Source organism: Peromyscus eremicus, chromosome 14 (genome assembly GCF_949786415.1).
Source record: "Peromyscus eremicus chromosome 14, PerEre_H2_v1, whole genome shotgun sequence".
In the NCBI taxonomy this organism is placed as follows: Eukaryota; Metazoa; Chordata; class Mammalia; order Rodentia; family Cricetidae; genus Peromyscus; species Peromyscus eremicus.
Window position 1 is genome coordinate 64908181 of NC_081430.1, and position 18242 is coordinate 64926422.

The 18242-nt window shown below is 43.3% G+C and overlaps 1 protein-coding gene across 1 annotated transcript in view; it reads right to left on the reverse strand.

The window, feature by feature from the left end:
- Dnah11 (dynein axonemal heavy chain 11) overlaps positions 1 to 18242 on the reverse strand; it is a 319597-nt gene that overhangs the window by 161840 nt on the left and 139515 nt on the right. The window contains 7 exon segments of the mRNA XM_059279404.1: positions 707 to 857; positions 7132 to 7280; positions 8246 to 8373; positions 9877 to 10009; positions 12069 to 12146; positions 13377 to 13571; positions 15494 to 15586. Of these exon segments, the coding sequence (XP_059135387.1) occupies positions 707 to 857; positions 7132 to 7280; positions 8246 to 8373; positions 9877 to 10009; positions 12069 to 12146; positions 13377 to 13571; positions 15494 to 15586 (927 nt within the window).

Genomic DNA, 18242 nt, shown 5'->3' on the forward strand with positions numbered 1-18242 from the left:
TCTGGTTCCTGCACCCTCTGCTCCTAGTCTACCATGATATGAACAGGGCTCACTGTTCCCACAGTCTTCCTTTTGCACCATGAAAGACTGAAACCCTCTGGCAACTGTGAGCCACAATAAGGTGTCCCTTTCTTATATCCGTCAGGTATTAAGCACACAGTGACAGCTAGAAAAATAAATAAATGATGCTGTAGCGACTTTGCTCTAGCTCTGTCCCAGCATGCTTGGGATGACATGATGATTCCATGACACATACATGGTGCTTACTGAGTGCTAGAACTATGTAAACCTCAGGGAATAGTGTAGGAAAGTGATTAGATTTCACTTCTTGGGGTCATCACAAACTTCCAAGGGCTGAAGGGGCTACAGCAGGAGGCTAGAAGCAATCTAACAATTCTGAAAATATTTTTTAAAATGTATTTGTTTATGTGTATTTATGGGGGGTCATGTGTACATGTGTACTCGTATGGGTGCAGGGTGCCTTGGCATTCATGTGGCGGTCAGAGGATAGTTTGTAGAAGTTGGTTCTCTCTCTGCTATGTGGTGCCCAGGGATGGAACTTGAGAGTCATTAGGTTTTATGCCAGGGATCTCTACCCACTAGGCAGTCCTACCAGCACCTTCCCCCATCTTCTTAAGTGAGCAAAATGTGTGCTATTCTGACTTCCCCAGGCACAGAACATCAGCCGTTGAGGCTGGACACAAACCTGCACCAGGCTGCTCTCTGGAATAGAAGTGATGGCTTTAAAGCTAGTTCTTAGCTTCTCCAAGCACACAGGAACATATTTATCAAAAAGAATAGTTAAATTGGCCTTTTCTGACTGATGCCGTCTTCTGTCGATCCAACTGGCCACATACCTGAAAAGGAACACGGAAAAGCTTTTACTGAACAAGAGCTTTGAAAAGCACGATGCCACTGAGTTCGAAGCTCTCCCTTCCACACAGCTTGGTGCAACACTTCACGGACATGTTGAGTGGTTCACTCTATTTCTCAAATGGAAAATATTTTTAAATGGCCCTTTAAAGACTTGTTTTAATGGCCATTTTTACTGTAATGAAAAGAACGTAAAAAGAAACTCCCAATAGCTCTTAGAAGGCAAACATAATCGTGCCTAAGTAGGCCATTACTTTGCATTTAAAGGGAAGTGCACTATGTCATTTCCCAAATGAACAGATTCTGTTCATGATGGAGGCTTTATTTATGAAAACAGCTTGGTGCTTTTCTTGATTAATCTTGGCATCAATTATTTAGTAATGAGGAATCAGTTATAAATAAAGAGGTGAACAGTCCACAGGGCCTACTTCAACCTGCTTTTCTACTGGACTCCATAACACTGACCTGAAAGGGATAATGTGTTCACAGCCAGGGACTCAGAAATGGTATGCCATGCCTTATTACATTGATATTTATATGATATATAGATATAGCTGCCTCATGCTTACAAACCGTTTATTTTGATACATTAAACATCGCCATCGGATTAGTAAACTGCTTACCAATGCCATGATGGCATCCTTACTGGCCTCTGGGGTACAACTAAGAGATGCTGAATGAAAAAGAATCACTCAGAAAGTTGTACTTAAGTCGGAAGCAGTGGTAATAAATACATTTAGCAGGCTGCACATGAACAGTGCTGCCACAGGCTGATTACAGCCAGACCTTGTTATAAAGGCAAATCAGACTCTGCATCTTGAATATGGTATAAACGAAGGTAAGATGTGTGTTTTATCAAAGCCCTCTGGTGCTTTCCACGGACTTCAAGGAGGGATCATATAAAATATTCACCATTGTTATACTGTGGTTTGGTTTACAGAATGACAGCTATCAAATCTTCAGTAGGAGCCCACTCGCATGTGGGCAGTGTGGTGCAGTGCCACTGAGAACAAAGACATGGAGACCACATCCATCCTCAGTGACTGACTCTGCTGCTGATAGGGAGCAGAGCCAGAGTGGATTTCCCGTTATTTTTATTTATGTATTTAGTATTTTTATTTAGTATTTAGGGGATGCCTATATGTTATGCTCAAATGTGGAGGACGGAGGAAAGTTTGTACATGTTGGTTCTTTCCTACTACCACGTGTTACCTAGGAATCAAACTCAGGTTGTCAGGCTTGGGAGCAAGCACCTTTTACCTGGGAGCCATCTTGCCAGCCCAGGAAAGGAATTATTGCATCTAGAATTTATGGTAGGAGGAGTTGGGAGAGCATTGCTCAGGGAGACAGTACTTTTAACATGGATTACCCTGAACCTGCATCTCAGCTCCCTTACTTTTTAACCAGGTCATCTGGGGAAGGTGACTTGTCTGCCTTCATTTCTAGCTCTGAATGGAGATGATGATGCTGTAGAGTTCCTATAGTTATGGCATGAAGAACTTAGATCAGCATTTAACAGCTTACTACCAATCACAGAGTTGGTGGCATTGGAGGCCTGGGTTCAGATTCTGCCTCTGTTTCTCTGTGCATCTTCTCAATTTGTTCAGCTAAGTACAAGAATTGTCAGGTAGGGCTCTACTGAGCATAAACATCCCTCACTTCACCTTCCTATACAATGTCTTCCGCATGACTTGGGGAACAGAGGCCATTGCAAGGATCACTAGGAGCAACAAGCACCAAAAAGACCCCCAAAGTGGGCTTTGCATTGGGGGGCAAGTAAGAGCTGTTTGCTGAGCTGCACTGGTATCAGCCAGAACCTCCTTTTGGAAACACACGAGACCCACTGGCAAATGATGCTGTGGCTGCTGTGGCCCCATTGTCTCCATGAATAGCAGATGCTCTAGAGAGACACAAGCTTGACCAAAACAGGCCATGTAGTCAGAGTCTGCCAGAAAGGTGGCCAATAATGACCTCTGTCATAAGGTCAGTGTCATCACACAGCACAAGGAGTAAGATGGTTTCTATCAACAAATATGGACAGTTGAAATTTTCATGTGGAAATTATTGCTAAATCTTTATTATTTGAATAAAAACTGACATGAAGAAAGAAAACTTAGAGGTCTGGACCATTATATGTGGCTGTGACACAACCTACGACCTAGATGTGCATCTGTCTGCAGTTCTTCCCAACTCACAAAAGATGCTGCAGATTTGAGGATGGGCATTTTGGAATGGACCACTACCGCAGGACATATAATTCCAAATGCAGGTCTCTCAAAAGCAAGGAGTACAGGGAGCCCAGCCTGGATTCTAAACACAACTGCTTACACTGAAAGCACCCCTTCCAGCTGCTTAGAGAAATGGCTGATTTAAGTTTCAAGTAAAGAAATTCTGAAACAAACTAAACATCTAAGTGCCCAACAAAGACTCAGAAAGATAAGTAAAGAATACAGAAGGGCTGAGCTTGACTGGAGGGGCTCCTCCTAGCTACATCAGTGACAATCTGAGAACCAAAGAAGAAAACAAAGAAATCTTGATAAGTAGTTATCTATAACCCACTGAACTACAAGAAACCATGAATGGAAGAAAAGAAAATGACAAGGAGCATGGAGTAGAATAGAAGGAGGGGAAGAAGGAAGGAAAATGCGTGTAAAAAAAAGGTTCTTGACAGAAAAATAGGTAGAAAGAAAGACTGGATGAGGAAATCACCACTTCCAAGCCACGAATGGGACATCCTCCAGGGGACTTGAGTTTTTTCTCTCCCAAATTACACATGTTATGAAAGAACAAGTTGGGGGAATGTTCTAGACACATGGGGACAACAGAGATAAAGAGATACAATCTTTGTTTTGGTGGTGGATTCTTTTCAAAGGTAAAAATGAAATTGTTTGTAATTCACAAGATTAAAAAAAGGCTTGCCAAATCAAGACATATTTTGAGGTGTATGAATTATAGTGCATTTATAAAAGAGAGTGCTCTAGTTCTTAGAAAATAAATGCTTAAGTACTTACAGATGGAATGTCTTAATGTCTCCAACTTATATTCAAGAATTTCTGCAAAAAAGTGACAGAAGAAAACAGACTTCTGTATGCACGTGCATGTGTATGTATGTCAGCCAGAGACAAAGCCAAGGTGGAGACATGGCGGGGAAGACTTTAGGAACAAGGTGTTGTGACTGCAGTACGCTCCCAATGTCCCTGTAGCTTTGAACACTTGGAAGCAAGCAGCTGCAGAAAACTAATACTTTTTAATGCTTCAGAAAATGAGGTTAATATATTGATCTCTGAATATAAATGAATATTGAATAAACAATACACATAAAGCTATCACATTATGGCATTAAAGTAAGGCAGTGAATTACCTAATAATTCACAGAGTGAAAGGAAGGATCTGAAACCTGAGATTGCTGGAACTCTCTGGCAACAGCAAGTAAAGAAATAAAATACCCTTAGAGAAGATTCCCTTTATTACAGAAATGTCTTGACTGGATCCTTGGTTTCTCACATGAAAATTAAAACCAACACGTTCATCTCCGATACAATGAAAGCCTCCATAAACTGAGACATAACAGGGAGAGAAGGTTGTCTAGCTCTTATACAAACTGGATGGCCCTTGAAGCTACTTGGGACTTTGAATAAACATCCCTCCTTAAGTAGACAGTCATTCTGAGCCATCATAAGCATCAACTGCCTTACGATGTGATTGAGACTGAAAGGCAAAGGGACTTGGGAGCCATCAGAACACAGTGGAACAGATGAGGGATCTCTGAAGGAAGTGAATGTGGCCTGCTGCACAGCAAAGACCCTGCTCTCGAGGTAGGGGAGCTGAAGAGCAGGTGTAAGATTCCTTAAGCCAGTCCTAACCAACAAAAACACCCCAGGAACAGAATCCTACCTAGAGAGAGGGAGATGCTAGCCTGTGGGAGGCCAGCTCCCATTTTTACCCAGAGTACTCTTGAGGAGAGAGGGATGAAAAATTTGTAGATAGAAAGACAGTGGAGATTGAGACAGACAGAAACACAAAATAGCTTTGGGAGTATCTGGATCAATATCCACCAGCCCCTTGTGTCTCTTCAAAGGGGCTTTTTATAACAATGCCAAGGGGCAGGGCAAAAGACCTCCCCCTTACTAGATCAAAGCATACCGCATAGCCCAAGTGCAGACCCTTTCAAATACTTGGTAACCATGTGCATGGTCAAGCCATCCCCTTATGCAGCCCTGCTGGGTAAAGCAAGCTCAGATCTCAGTAGGAAACCTCTGTGGGCGCCCACACTAGCCTAAGAGCAATTTTGCATTGTAGAGGCTGAAAACTTTTTCCCTCAGACAAATGCAAAGAGCTGGCCATGGTTCTCTCTGTGAGCATCAGCACACAAGAAGAGGAACCGGCAGCACCTGGTAGGAAGCAGGGGTCCTTCTTAAAGAATAGTTAGGGGAAGGATGATTGAAAGGACTGGCCACAAAGTGACAGGAGGGTGGAGAGAAACCAAAGAGCAACTAGGTTTGGGTTTACAGGCACCTCAAAAACCCCTCTAGGTTAAACATGTGGTGCTCACACCAGGTGGTGGCCAGGTGGGGTGCAGAAGTGTGAGGTGACTGTGTATGTGTCTTTAAAAAGGACAGTGGAGGTCCAGGTCTCTTCCTTTCTCTTTAGATAGCTTGCTCACGAGGGCAACAGCTCTGTTCTATCACAATGCACTGCTTCATCACAGGCCCCTAAACAAAGAGCCCAAATAATGAGAGACTGAGCCTCTGCTGCTGGAGCCCAAATCAGCTTTCTCTCTTTATAAATTCAGGAATTCTTAGGATTCGCTACAGTGAGGGACACTTGCTGGCACAGGCTGAAAGCAAGGAATGCTGAGACACGAGAATGGATGCCTAGAAGGACCTAGAAGAAGGCAGCTTCAGGAGAATCACAGAAGGGCTACTGACCTGAGCTAAGCTCCACAGCCATCCTTAGGTGACCCGTTGGGGAGGGCTCAGAAAAGAGCCTGATCTCGCTCTCATCTCTCCTTCTGATTTCCTGCCAAGGTTCTTCATGAGCCATAGAAACCAGAAGCCAGAGGGCAGGGAGTCCGGGTATGTGTTACATGGAACAGTGTCTGGGGCAGAGACAAGGTGAGAAGGCTGTGTCGAGGGGTTGATGGAGGGCGTCTGCTATGGGAGCTCGTGGTCACCTGCCCAGCTCAGAAGTTCTCAGAATGAGAACACTGTGGGAGACACATAACCACACAGCAACCGAGAAGTGTGATCTAAGCAAGAGATACAAAACCTTTGCTCAGAATGAAGCATTTCTATTGTTTAAATATATGTGCATATTATGTGCACAGACATGCTCACAAAATGATTTATTTATCTAAGTGCTTCATGTAAATGATGATTTGTTCATTTTATTCAACACATATTTACTGAGTGTTAAATATTTTCTAAGTGTGTAATCAAGATAATCTGTAAGTAAAAATGACTTAGACACCTGGGTGCTAATTTAATTACCTTTAAATTAATGCAATGAGCCTTACATTTAATTAGTAATATCTTCTTCAAATCATTTTAACTGAGATTAAAATAAATAAGTAAAACTTAAGACCAGCTGATTAGAGAACGGATGTGAGAGTTGAATAGACTTTTTCTCATAGACATACAAACACTTAGCACACACACGAAAACATGCTCTACATAGTACTAGCCAGTGGAGAAATGCAAGTACAGAGTACAGTGAGATCCCACCTCACACCACTCAGTGAGGCTCCTAGAAAAGCAGACAGTGAGGAAAACTAGAACACAAGAAAAAAGGACAGTGCCAGCAAGTGTACAGCAATCTCAGCATCCTCTGTGGGGGGCTAGTAGGGAGGTAACATGGTGCAGCCACTGTGGTTAACTGTGATACCAACTCCTTAAAGATGAAAAGCTGAGTTAGCATTTGACCTAGCAATCCCGAGGTTATCACTAAGGAACTGAAACTGGACCTTGAAGAGCAATTTGTGCTTGTACGCCTGTATTCACAACACCATCAACAACAGCCGAAAGGTGGAGGCAGGGAACTCAGGCAAGGGAGGAATGGGAGTTACCGCTTAGCAGGCACAGTCTCCATCTGGGGAATATGGAGAAAGTTCTGTGGATGATGTTGGCGGCAGCGGCGGCGGCAGGACAACAGTGCCAATACACTCTCTACCATTCAACTTTGCCTTCCTTGATGGTAATGCAATAAAGCTCATGTCACATGCATTTATAAAAACATGTAAGGAAAGAAAGAAATGCTCACGGATTCCAGCCTAGATCCTGCGGGTTCACATACAGGATGCCAGCTCTCGAGACAGTGGCTGGGGTGGCTGTTCTCAGGTGATGGGTCTCAAACAGAAGCCTCATGGAGGGTGTGAGGGCCACTCGCTCATTGCTGGCCAGGGTCAGCACCTGCAACAAGCAGGATGTGGTGGTTGCCAGAGGCAGGTTGCCACCAGGAGCCCAAACAACAGCCAACAGACCATCACAACTAGTATTGTCCCTAGCAGGGCAGCCACAGGTAGACTCATCTCAACTGAGATCTGAGCCTACCCAGAGGCAGTCTGGCTGAATCCTTAAAGAACAAAATTGCCTTCGTGGACTCCTGACCGCCAATCCTCCAACAGCAGTAGTAACTGTTACCAACCCGAATGTAAGTAGACTCCCATAAGACCCGAATTCCACAATAAACAAATCTGGAGAATCTGCATGACTGTAAATATCAAGTGTCCTATAGTCACTCATATAGGTGTGAAGACCCTAGACCTCTGTTTTCTGATAAACAGTGTTTTCATTCAGAAAGCAGTTCCTGCTGCTAAGATGGTCACTGATGCTACTTTGGAGTAATGTTGGCTCCCAATTTCTCATTCCTGCCCCAACAACAGGCCTTGTGTTGTTCTTTTGGTATCACATGGGACCTCTTGTCTTTGCTGTTCCCAGGACAACCACACAACACGCTTGGGAAATCATTTAAACATAATCTGTAGCCATAGGAACAACTTAATTTGCATTACCAGGCTTCATCAGTTATCATACGGCACAAAATAATTCCTTTGTTGTCTATGTATTCAATATTTAGTCAGACTGCATAAGATAGAAGAATTTAATGCTTGGCTCTTAGAAAACTATAAGGCAGATAAACGGAACTCTTATCTATGTACCTAATTTCAAAGGTGATTCAATTCAGAGACAAGGGAAACATAGTCCCTCAAATTCTTTTACTATGAATTATGAGGAAAACATCATTCATCAAAATAATGACTCCATAAAAAATACTACATTGCAGAGTATAAGAGGCTACTGACTCTAGCAGTTGGATGGCATTCTCAATGCCCCTTGGATGTCGGGCTAAGGAGTGGCACCACAGTGTCTTTTACCTTGTTATCATCCATGACCGTGTTCAGGGATTCGATCCACAGAGGGTCAACATCCCCATCCAGGACTATCCAGGTTGGCCCATCGTGCCTGAGATTTGCTTGCTCTCTCAGAATGGATGAGAAGAGGCCTGCAAAGCAGGAGTAATGTTGCTAATACAATCAAGGGCTGTTTGTCTCTAAAATACATTTATTTCTCCTGGAAGCTCCTTTATCAGCTAAATAAAAGAAAGTTGCTCCCTCTTCCTCATGAGTGGGATACAGTGGCCTCTTTCTGCGCTTTCTAGGTGGTCTCTCTATCCAGTTAGTTCTCCTATGTACAAACAGGCAGGCTTCACCTCCAGGGGAGGGTCCCAACCTTCGGTAAATGAGCTTAGCACTGTCACACACAGGAAAATGCTTTCCTTGAAGAACTGTTGTTGAGATTTATAGGCAGTGATGAATATAAACTGAAAACTCGTAACAAGTAAAGACATCATCCCTTTTCACATACACATGTTCAGTATCTATCTTAGATTGCCTGGCATAGTTCACCTTTTTTTATTATATTTTTATATTATTCCATTTTTCCTATTACATTATTCAAGGTTTAAATTTTAAAATCCCATGCTTCAAAGTGCTACCCGTCTGCTTCACAGCTTCAGTCATGAGAATTATGGGAGGCTGTCAAAACCTGAGATGTAGCAAAGCACCCGTTTTGCTGTTATCAGGTGTCTGTGTGTTGTGTGTCCCAGCAGCATTCCGTAGGTGCTGCCTTTATGAACTTCAGCAAACCTGCTTCGGTGGACTCATGGAGAACTCCTCTGTGAAGTCTTTGGTATAAAAAAAACAAACCACAGCTAGGCTTGGGAAGCAGAGGCACATGGATCTCTGTGAGTTCGAGGCCAGTCTGGTTTACAAAGCGAGTTCCAGGACAGCCAGGGCTGTTACACAGGGAAACCCTGTCTTAAAAAAATCAAAAACAAGAAACAAAACACCAAAAAAAAAAAAGTATAAAAAACTCCTAAAGTCAGTAAAATTGGCCACCATAACAAGTATGAGCCATCAGCTTTTCTAATGGTTCCCAAATACAAACTGAGTGTCCCTTACCTCAACAACTTGGGATTAGATGTGTTTCCAATGTCAAATTCTCAGGGATTTTGGAATGTTTGCATTGGATTCCCTGGCTGGATATCCCTAATCCAAAAATCAAACATCTGAAATATTCCGAACCCCCAAACTTATGCTCAAAATGTTTTCAATTTCAGTTTCCAGGCAGGAAGCATGGCCTGCTGCCTTCTGTGTCCAACAACTGTGATGTCGACCTGCATTCGTTCAGTGTCTCATCTTAGGAACGTTAGAAACAGGACATTCACACTGACTTCTCCCTGGTTTACTAGGGCCTTGTTATCACTGGTGTGAGTGAAACACACAGCTGGGAGCCGGAACCTGACAAATGCAATCAAGCACTTCCTCAAACCTTGAGTCTGCAGGTCATGTGACCAGCTATACTTTTGATTGCATCAACACACAGCTAAACTGTGACTATGACCAAAATCTGTGAGTATGGCTATGGTTTATACTGAAAGACAGATTTCTAAAAGGAAATAGAGAAAAAGACATTTTTAGTGCATCAAAAGGGAAATAGTACTTGCCATCTTTCCATTCTCGGGTAGCATGATGTATGAAACCAAAGAGTTCATCTGTTGTCACAGCCTTGGGATTTAAGTCACTCCAAATGGGTTTCTGTTTCATATTAACGTATGTTCTGTTCAATGTTCTCAAAATCTGGGAAGAGTGAGCCAAGAAAACTAATGTAAGAGCTGGACAAAGGGACAGTGAGAGGTTGATCAAGCATTCTCCTAACGCATCGTGTACTACTGGATATCCGGTGTGTAGTGCAGAAGGCAGGAAAAATGGTCATAGGTACACTTCCATCTTCATCTTGTAAAATTCAATCCCATGGATGCTTGGGGTGACAGAATCAGTTCCCCCGATTCTCCAAGACAGATGATAGAAAGCTGCTTTATCAGTTGAGATCTTTAGCTATGTACATAGAGTGGATTTGAGATCTTTATACATAGACTGGGTGTTGAGATCTTTAACTATACATGAATGTGTATAAGCATTTCTGTTCATGAGGTTACTCTGGAGACTATCTCAGAACTGTCCAGAGGCTGTCAACATGGGTTGCTGAAGCCCCTCACTTAGCAGGCTGAGGAATGACCCACAGTGTGCATTCCAACCAAAACTCAGGGATGACAACAGTACTGGTATAGACATTCTTCAAGTCCCAATGACACAGAGCGGTGAGAAAACCCTCACAGGATGTGGTCTTGACTCGGAGAAACTAGAGCTGTGCTTCTGGGCATGTAGTGAGCAGAGGTCGGTTGCTGCTCCACAGGTGTCAGTGCCCTGGACAGCCTCAAAGCAAATACCCAGGGCATAGTGTCACTGGTGCTTGGAGACTAGCTAACCAACAAAAGAAGCCTGAAGGGGAAGACCTCAGAATTGGGCCTCATTAGGTGGGTATCTATTTAACTGACCCAAATATCTGTCCTACCTGTCCTTTACCGTCCCCTGAAAAGCCAAGGATGTTGTTTTAAATCTGTATCATCCTTGACAATCCTAGGGGTTCTGAAGGGCTGGTAAAATATTGCCATCCACTTTAGGATGGTGAGTGAGTAAATAACACGGTCCTGCTTATATCAGCCTAAGTATGTGTTGAAGAGGACAGAATAGGTGAAGAGTAGTGGAAAGAAATGAAATGCCTTAGGGATATGCAGCTTACATTTTTAGAAACCATTAATCTACAGAAATTACAGAATTTAATTTTATCCTTCCATGAACCATGGCCTACATCTGAAAGTTACACTAACAAAGTAATTATGGGTCTATCAGTAATCTACTTTAGTATTGCGATGATTACATTTTTCACTAGGAAAACCTCCCCCAGCAATTGTTCCCCTTCGGGTTCAGCTCTGAGGACTGGCCAGTGCCGTGTGCAGCCATGCTCCAGAACTCTCATGCCCATTCTGATTATTTTTAGTTGTTGGCCACCAAGTGTGTTTATACCCGAGCATCCTGAATGGGAAGGCACACAGCTCGGCATACACCGTCTGCCAACCAAGAAAATAAGTGTGCTGCCAGGACTGTCGGGAAGGCCAAACAGAACCAAGCAGTGAACTAAAAATGGGGCTTAATAACACCCGCAGCATCTCATCGTGATGGAGAAAATCACACACAATCACCTAGCCAAGTACACAATAGGGACCTCAAAAATGTGGGTGCTGCCACCTTCTTTTCCTCCCAAGCTTTGTTTTGGCCCCGAGGAAGGCTCTATCTCTGAAGGAATAATGAGGGGAAATATTTGCACTTGTTTTCTTAATGATATGGAAGGAGAGTTTATGATAACGCTGAAAAGGCAAGAAGGTCATTTTGATAAAGGTGGGCAGTGCTCATCAAGTCCCACAAGCCAGGTGGCTCACTCAGCCTGAGCATTCTCACCCTCGGTGAAAGAGGCCAGATGTGCGTGCAGGTGCAGACCTGAATACAGCAGAACGCTGCCTGTCTTGTGTGAAGAGTCTCTGGTTCAGCCTATTATTCCTGGTGTGGTGGTGGTGGTGTGTGTGTGTGTGTGTGTGTGTGTGTGTGTGTGTACATGTGTGTACACAAAATGTCTCATTTCGCCCCCTTTCTCTCAATATAAAAGGTAACAGTGTCAACTGATGAAAGGCAACAGTGGTTTCAGATTCTAACTCGACGCGGCCTTCTGCTGCAAGTTGCTGCCCCTCCCCACCCCAGAAGATTCCTCCGAGGCTAAAAGGCACAGCATGAGTTGTCCTACCTTGCTCTTCCCGGTGCCTGCATTTCCAACCACAAAGATGGAGTGTCGCACGGCCAGCAGCTCATCAAGCTGGACAACCTACACACAGACAACCTGTTACTCAGGCCAAAGACAACTTACTCATTATAGTTCTCTCCTGAAACCCTAGTTAGTCCCCACTTACATACAGGAAAATAGACTGTAAGTCCACAGTATGGCTTCTTGCAGATTTCCCACATAAACAGCACAAGGGAGGATAATATGAAGTCATCATTGTCATCAATTATCATCATCATCATCAACACTTGTAAGGTATGAATGCATGCATATATGTGGAGGCCAGGGATTAATGCTGGGTGTCAGGCTCTATCATTCTTCACCTTATTCTCTAGAGCAGCGGTTCTCAACCTTCCTAATGCTGTGACCCTTTAACACAGGTCATGTGTGGTGATCCCCAACCATAAAACTATTTTGTTGCTACTTCATAACTGTCATTTTGCTACTGTTATGAATTGGAATGTAAATATCTGATATGCAGGATTACTGATATTCAACTCCAAAGGGGTCAAGACTCACATGTTAAGAATCACGGCTCTAGAGAACAATGAGGTGCCTGAACCTACCCGTCTCTGTCCTCCACCAACACTGAGGTGACAGGCACACACAGCCACACCCGGATTTCACATGGGTAGAGGGATTCAAATCCAGGTCCTCTCCCTCACTGAGCCCTGGCCCCTATTATATAACTTTATATAACTTGGTACACGCAGAGTTTTCACCAAAAATGATGTATAGCGGTCATTCCGCACAGGGCAGTAATGACTCCCATCACATAAACTGTCTGAAACACAGGCTTGTGACACATTGCTGCTCATGTGTTCACCGACCACAGTACAGCCCTGCCTGGGCACAGCTTTGGATGAGTCAGAGAGTACCTTCCTGAGTGCTTGTCATGTATGCTGACATACCTCTCCCTACAAGAACACACTGATGATTTTACTTTCAGAATTCTACAAATTGCAGGAAGAAAGAACACAATAAAATTTTGGCATGTGTTACCAAGAAGTTTTGTAACTAATTTAAAAAGTGTTACACTTAGTATCATGACAGTCATTTCTATGTTTTAAAGTCCTTGATGGAAGGGACTAGATATTGAAGCATTTACTTAACATATTCTTTAGCTGACTATGATATGAAATGCTTGAAAGTATTTAATAAAATCACATTCAAGCCCTGTAATATAGTTAACATTTTGGATAAATATCACTTAAGCAGTTACATGAACTACCAATCACGCTGCCTGCCATCAACAGTCAGTAAGTCTTTTACTTTGAGGATGAAGCTTTCTTCGGGCTGCAGGCGGAGTTCCAGGGTGGACCGCTTGACCATCTGTTCAAAGTGTGGTTTCCTCTGTCGGGGCACATCCAGGGCTGGAAACAGGTCACCAACCAGGCCCAGAAACACCGGGACATCATCAGTCACTATTTTAGGCATGTTGAAGTCTCTTAGTGATCGCATCAGCACCTGGGACAGGGGACAGAGGACACTGCGTCTCAAGGATGCGAGGCTGTTTCAAGAGCAAGGACTTTGAAAGGTTTTCTTTTTTTTAATCACAAATAAATGATTGATGCTTGAAGAGATAAATGCTTACCCTGACTTAAAAACTGCATAGTACATACTGTATTGAAGTATCATGTGTTACCCTTAAGATGTATACTTTTTATGTTGTGTACTATTTAAAATTAAGTGTAATTTTCCATAGCCAATTCAAAGTCTAACAAATACTGAGTTAACAACAAATTTTTAAAATAATTTGTTTTTATCTATTGAGAGAGAGAGAGAGAGACAGAGAGAGACAGAGACAGAGAGAGTGATAGAGAGAAGGAAGAAAAGGATAGGAAAAAGAGAGAGAGAGAGAAAGAAAGAAAGAAAGAAAAGAAAGAAAGAAAAAAAGAAAGAAAGAAAGAAAGAAAGAAAGAAAGAAAGAAAGAAAGAAAAGAAAGAAAGAAAAAATATATGCAAAGAAGGCAGAAGACCCTGGAGCTAGAGGTACAGGCAGTTGTGAGCTACCCAGTCTGGATACAGGAAACCAAACTCAAGTCTTCTAGAAGAGTGGCATACCCTTTTAACTGAGGAGCCATCTCTCCAAGCCCCTAACAATGCATTTTCTTCCCTCATATCTAAATCTGAGATGAGAGTACTGTTCTCTCTCTACAGGGAGGGAAATGCTTTCAGGTTAGTGGATCATGGATGGCCCTCAGAATAAGATGAGCAAGGATGCCTGCCCCTTCCCTGGTAGGTGTTCTATCTTCAGAATGCCTCTGCAACTGTCTCTTGCCTTCACCAAGAAGTTGGTGACTTGAAGTTGAGCAGGCCTATCAGATCACATTGCTCGAAGCACTCCTCAATCACAAGATCATAAATGCAAATACTTTTAGTTTGAGCTTTTGTCTGACATGGGTTAGAAACTAAAGTGGATGTTAGACTTTAAAAGCAGTAACTCGCCGGGCGGTGGTGGCGCACGCCTTTAATCCCAGCACTCAGGAGGCAGAGCCAGGCGAATCTCTGTGAGTTCGAGGCCAGCCTGGGCTACCAAGTGAGTTCCAGGAGAGGCGCAAAGCTACACAGAGAAACCCTGTCTCGAAAAACCAAAAAAAAAAAAAAAAGCAGTAACTCAAACATCAGAGTAAGTTCCATAAGAGCTACACGTTCCATCGACGCTCACCACAGAGCAGAAGGAAGGAGTGAAGAAAATGTTGGCTAAGCATGAGTGGAGACCAAGAAGAGACATAGTAGCAAATTTAAGACAAATAAATGTCCCTTAATATAAAAAGAACATTCTAGATGTATCTAGTGTTCTACATTTCAAGATCTACTGCATGCATACGTGAATAGTTCTGTCTACCCCTATCTTACCCCTTCCTACACAAGGAGAATTCTTGCTCGGCCAACACCATTTCTTTCTCAGAAGGAGAACGGAAACTTCCCTGGTGGCTTCACAAATGCTAGGTCAACTCTGCGGTTGACACAACTCTCACTGTGTGAACCACTTGTCTATATGCCTGCCCCACACAGTGGGTGTTCTGTGCCTCACTGGACTGACTGTGTGCTCACTGACTTTTCAGGATTAATATCCCTACTACATTAATCAGAGTTCCTAAATGTTTCTCAAAGGAAATCAAACAGTAATTACTAAGCTATTTCATTATATCTGTCAAAATACTTTTTGTGGTTGATATTTCAAAAGCACTTATAAAATCACATTCTCCTTCCCAGGCTCCCATCTCTATACTCAGGAACACTTGTGACCACTTTCAAGAAATGCCAACCCTTAAAATATCCTGCATTAAGAATAGATGTTTTTATAAATGGGGTTATGTGCGCCTCACCGTCTGTCTGAAGCCATTTAGCTACTCACTCTACAACATCATTTAGCACTGCAGTACCTGATCTTCGGGTCTATTTTTATCTCCTCGTTTCAGAGAGCCAGCTACAACCAAGACAGACTTAATAGCTCGAAGTCCCCAGTCATAGTGATCCTAAAATAAAAGCATAGACATGTCTTTCTCAGGAACTGAATGAGATCTTCATTCCAGAAGTAAAGGCTGGAAACCAAAAGAGTTCAGATAGATACATATTTTTAGGATTTAGAACAATTAATTCTGGAAGCGAAACAAATCATTTAAAAAGCCTCATCTGTGGGGCACATGTCTGACATTTTTCAGCCATTTTCCAGCCTCCCCCAGCTAATCTCTTTCCATAGTATTTCACTGCAGCTTGGCTCAAGTGTCCATCTCCTTCCTCTGTTCCTCTTCCTCAAGTCAACCTGGCTCAGCACCTGGACTGTTCCAAGTGTTGTATCATCAATGCCCCCCCCCACCCCCGGGCCCCCCCCCTGCCCCCTCCCCATCCCCACCCCCCACCACCCCGGCCCACGCACCAACCACACACAGCCCTAGCCTTCATTGTTTAGCCACCCATTCTCTATCTTAGTCACTTAGACAACCCTGCCCCAGTGCTGGCGTTAAATACAATGAAAATTACAAAATTCTATTATAAACCAGCATCCCTCTGAGACCTGCACATCATTCCCCATGAATCCCACTGGCTCTGCACTCCTGGAATAGTGTATCTATTTCAGTCTGCAAAGTTCCTCAGCTTGGCATACAGTAGAGTGCTCAGTAAACATATATTACAGGAACTTAATTCAAAAGTGACTTTGTTTGAAACAGGGTGTCACTTTGTATCCCTGGCTGTCCTGAAATTTGCTATGGAGACCAGACTGGCCTTGAAATCACAGAGAACTGCCTCTGCTGGGATTAAAGGTGTGCACCACCAGTCTTGGCCCCAAAATGCCTGATTTGGGGTGACTGGTCCCCTATCTACCATTCTCATGGTAACATTCTCTCGAACATTTCTCAGCTGTGCCTACAGGCAGGTGACCTCTTGTAGTGGTATTGTGTTCCTCAAAATACTGTGCACCCTAATAAACTTAGTTGGGGTCAGAGAATAGACACTAGATACAGAGACTAGAAAATGGCTGCACTTACACCTTTAATCCTAGCATTCCAGAGGCAGAAATCCATCTGGATATCTGTGAGTTCAAGGCCACATTGGAAACAGCCAGGCATGGTGACACACGCCTTTAATCCCAGGAAGTGATGGTAGAAAGCAGAAAGATATATAAGGCGTGAAGACCAGGAACTATGCTGGTTAAGCTTTTAGGCTTTTGAGCAGCACAGTTCAGCTGAGATTCATTCTGGATGAGGACTCAGAGGCCTCCAGTCTGAGGAAACAGAATCAGCTAAGGAATTGGTGAGGTGGCTGTGGCCTATTCTGTCTCTCTGAACTTCCAGCATTCACCCCAATACCTGGCTCCAGGTTTGTTTTTATTAATAAGACCCTTTAAGATTCATGCTACAACCTCTCCTCCAAGCCTTGGCTGCAGCAGCAGCTGTAGAGAGGCAGACGAAGTAGCCATCTACTTTACAAATGGTTGCAGGGGTGAAATGGTTCATGTGGGAATGAATGCTTTGTGGACATGGAAATGATAAATACATGAATAAGCACGCCAGCTCATCCATTTGTGGATAATAAAACCAAATTAGGTCTTGATCATCATCTCTGCTGGTAACAAAAATAGAGAAGAACGGAATTAAAAACAACCATGTGTGATGCAGATAATAAAGGTAAGGTGTGTGTGTGTGTGTGTGTGTGTGTGTGTGTGTGTGTGTGTTTTGGGGTACACATGCATGGATGGACTAATGAAGAATCTCAGCAGAAAAATTATTTTTTTGTCACAGGCCATGGTAGAGATTATCTGGAAGTTATAAGTACAAAAACAGATTAGGGCTGGAGAAGGGAGAGAAAAGGAAAGACTAATAGGTCTGCCATGCACAAAGCCTGGGTCATGGCCAGGTCCTGCGGAAGTGATGCTGAAGGGGAAGTACAGCAGAAACTCTGTAGACTCAGTTCTGAGGGGACCAACCCGAGTATGTAAATATTGTGATGACTACTAAAATAACATCCAATAAATACTGATTTTAGAAAACTCTTTCTTTTCATGTCTACTCTCTTCCAATTTCACTCCTTTGTTCAGGAACATTCTCTGATTCTTCAAATTCCTCGGCCCTTCAGAAATGTCCCTGAGCTGTGCTGTTAGCTCGGCCCTCCTTTCTTGGTTAGGCTTTCTTCTTCTCCTGCACTCAGAACAGGAACTCATCTACATCCTGCCTGGGTCCTAGCACCCTGCTTTCCTCTCGGAGAGGGAGTTAGAATGAGTTCAGCTTACACTGGTCCCCACCACCTGTTAGCTTGGGCTATTTCGCAAACGTCCACATCTATCAACAGGACTATAACCACCGGACTGGTAATCTTGAGGAGATTGTAAAACAATTCACGTAGCTGGGTGAGGCTATATACACCTGCAGTCTCAGTACTCAGGAGACTGAGCAAGGAAGACTGCCAGGAGGCTGGGGGTAAGACATTATCCCAAAACAAAACAAAACCAATACAGTAGATGCCATCTATCCTGCGAACATCAGCCCTTCCCTTCTTGAGAACGCCGATGATCTTTCCCTTCTTTCTTCCAACTTTTACTTCATGCAACTGAACCTCTAAGTTCTTTAGAGTAAAACACCTGTGTATTTGTTTCCTTTGCTTTGTGTCTTCCCCTTCGCTCACTGTCATCAATAA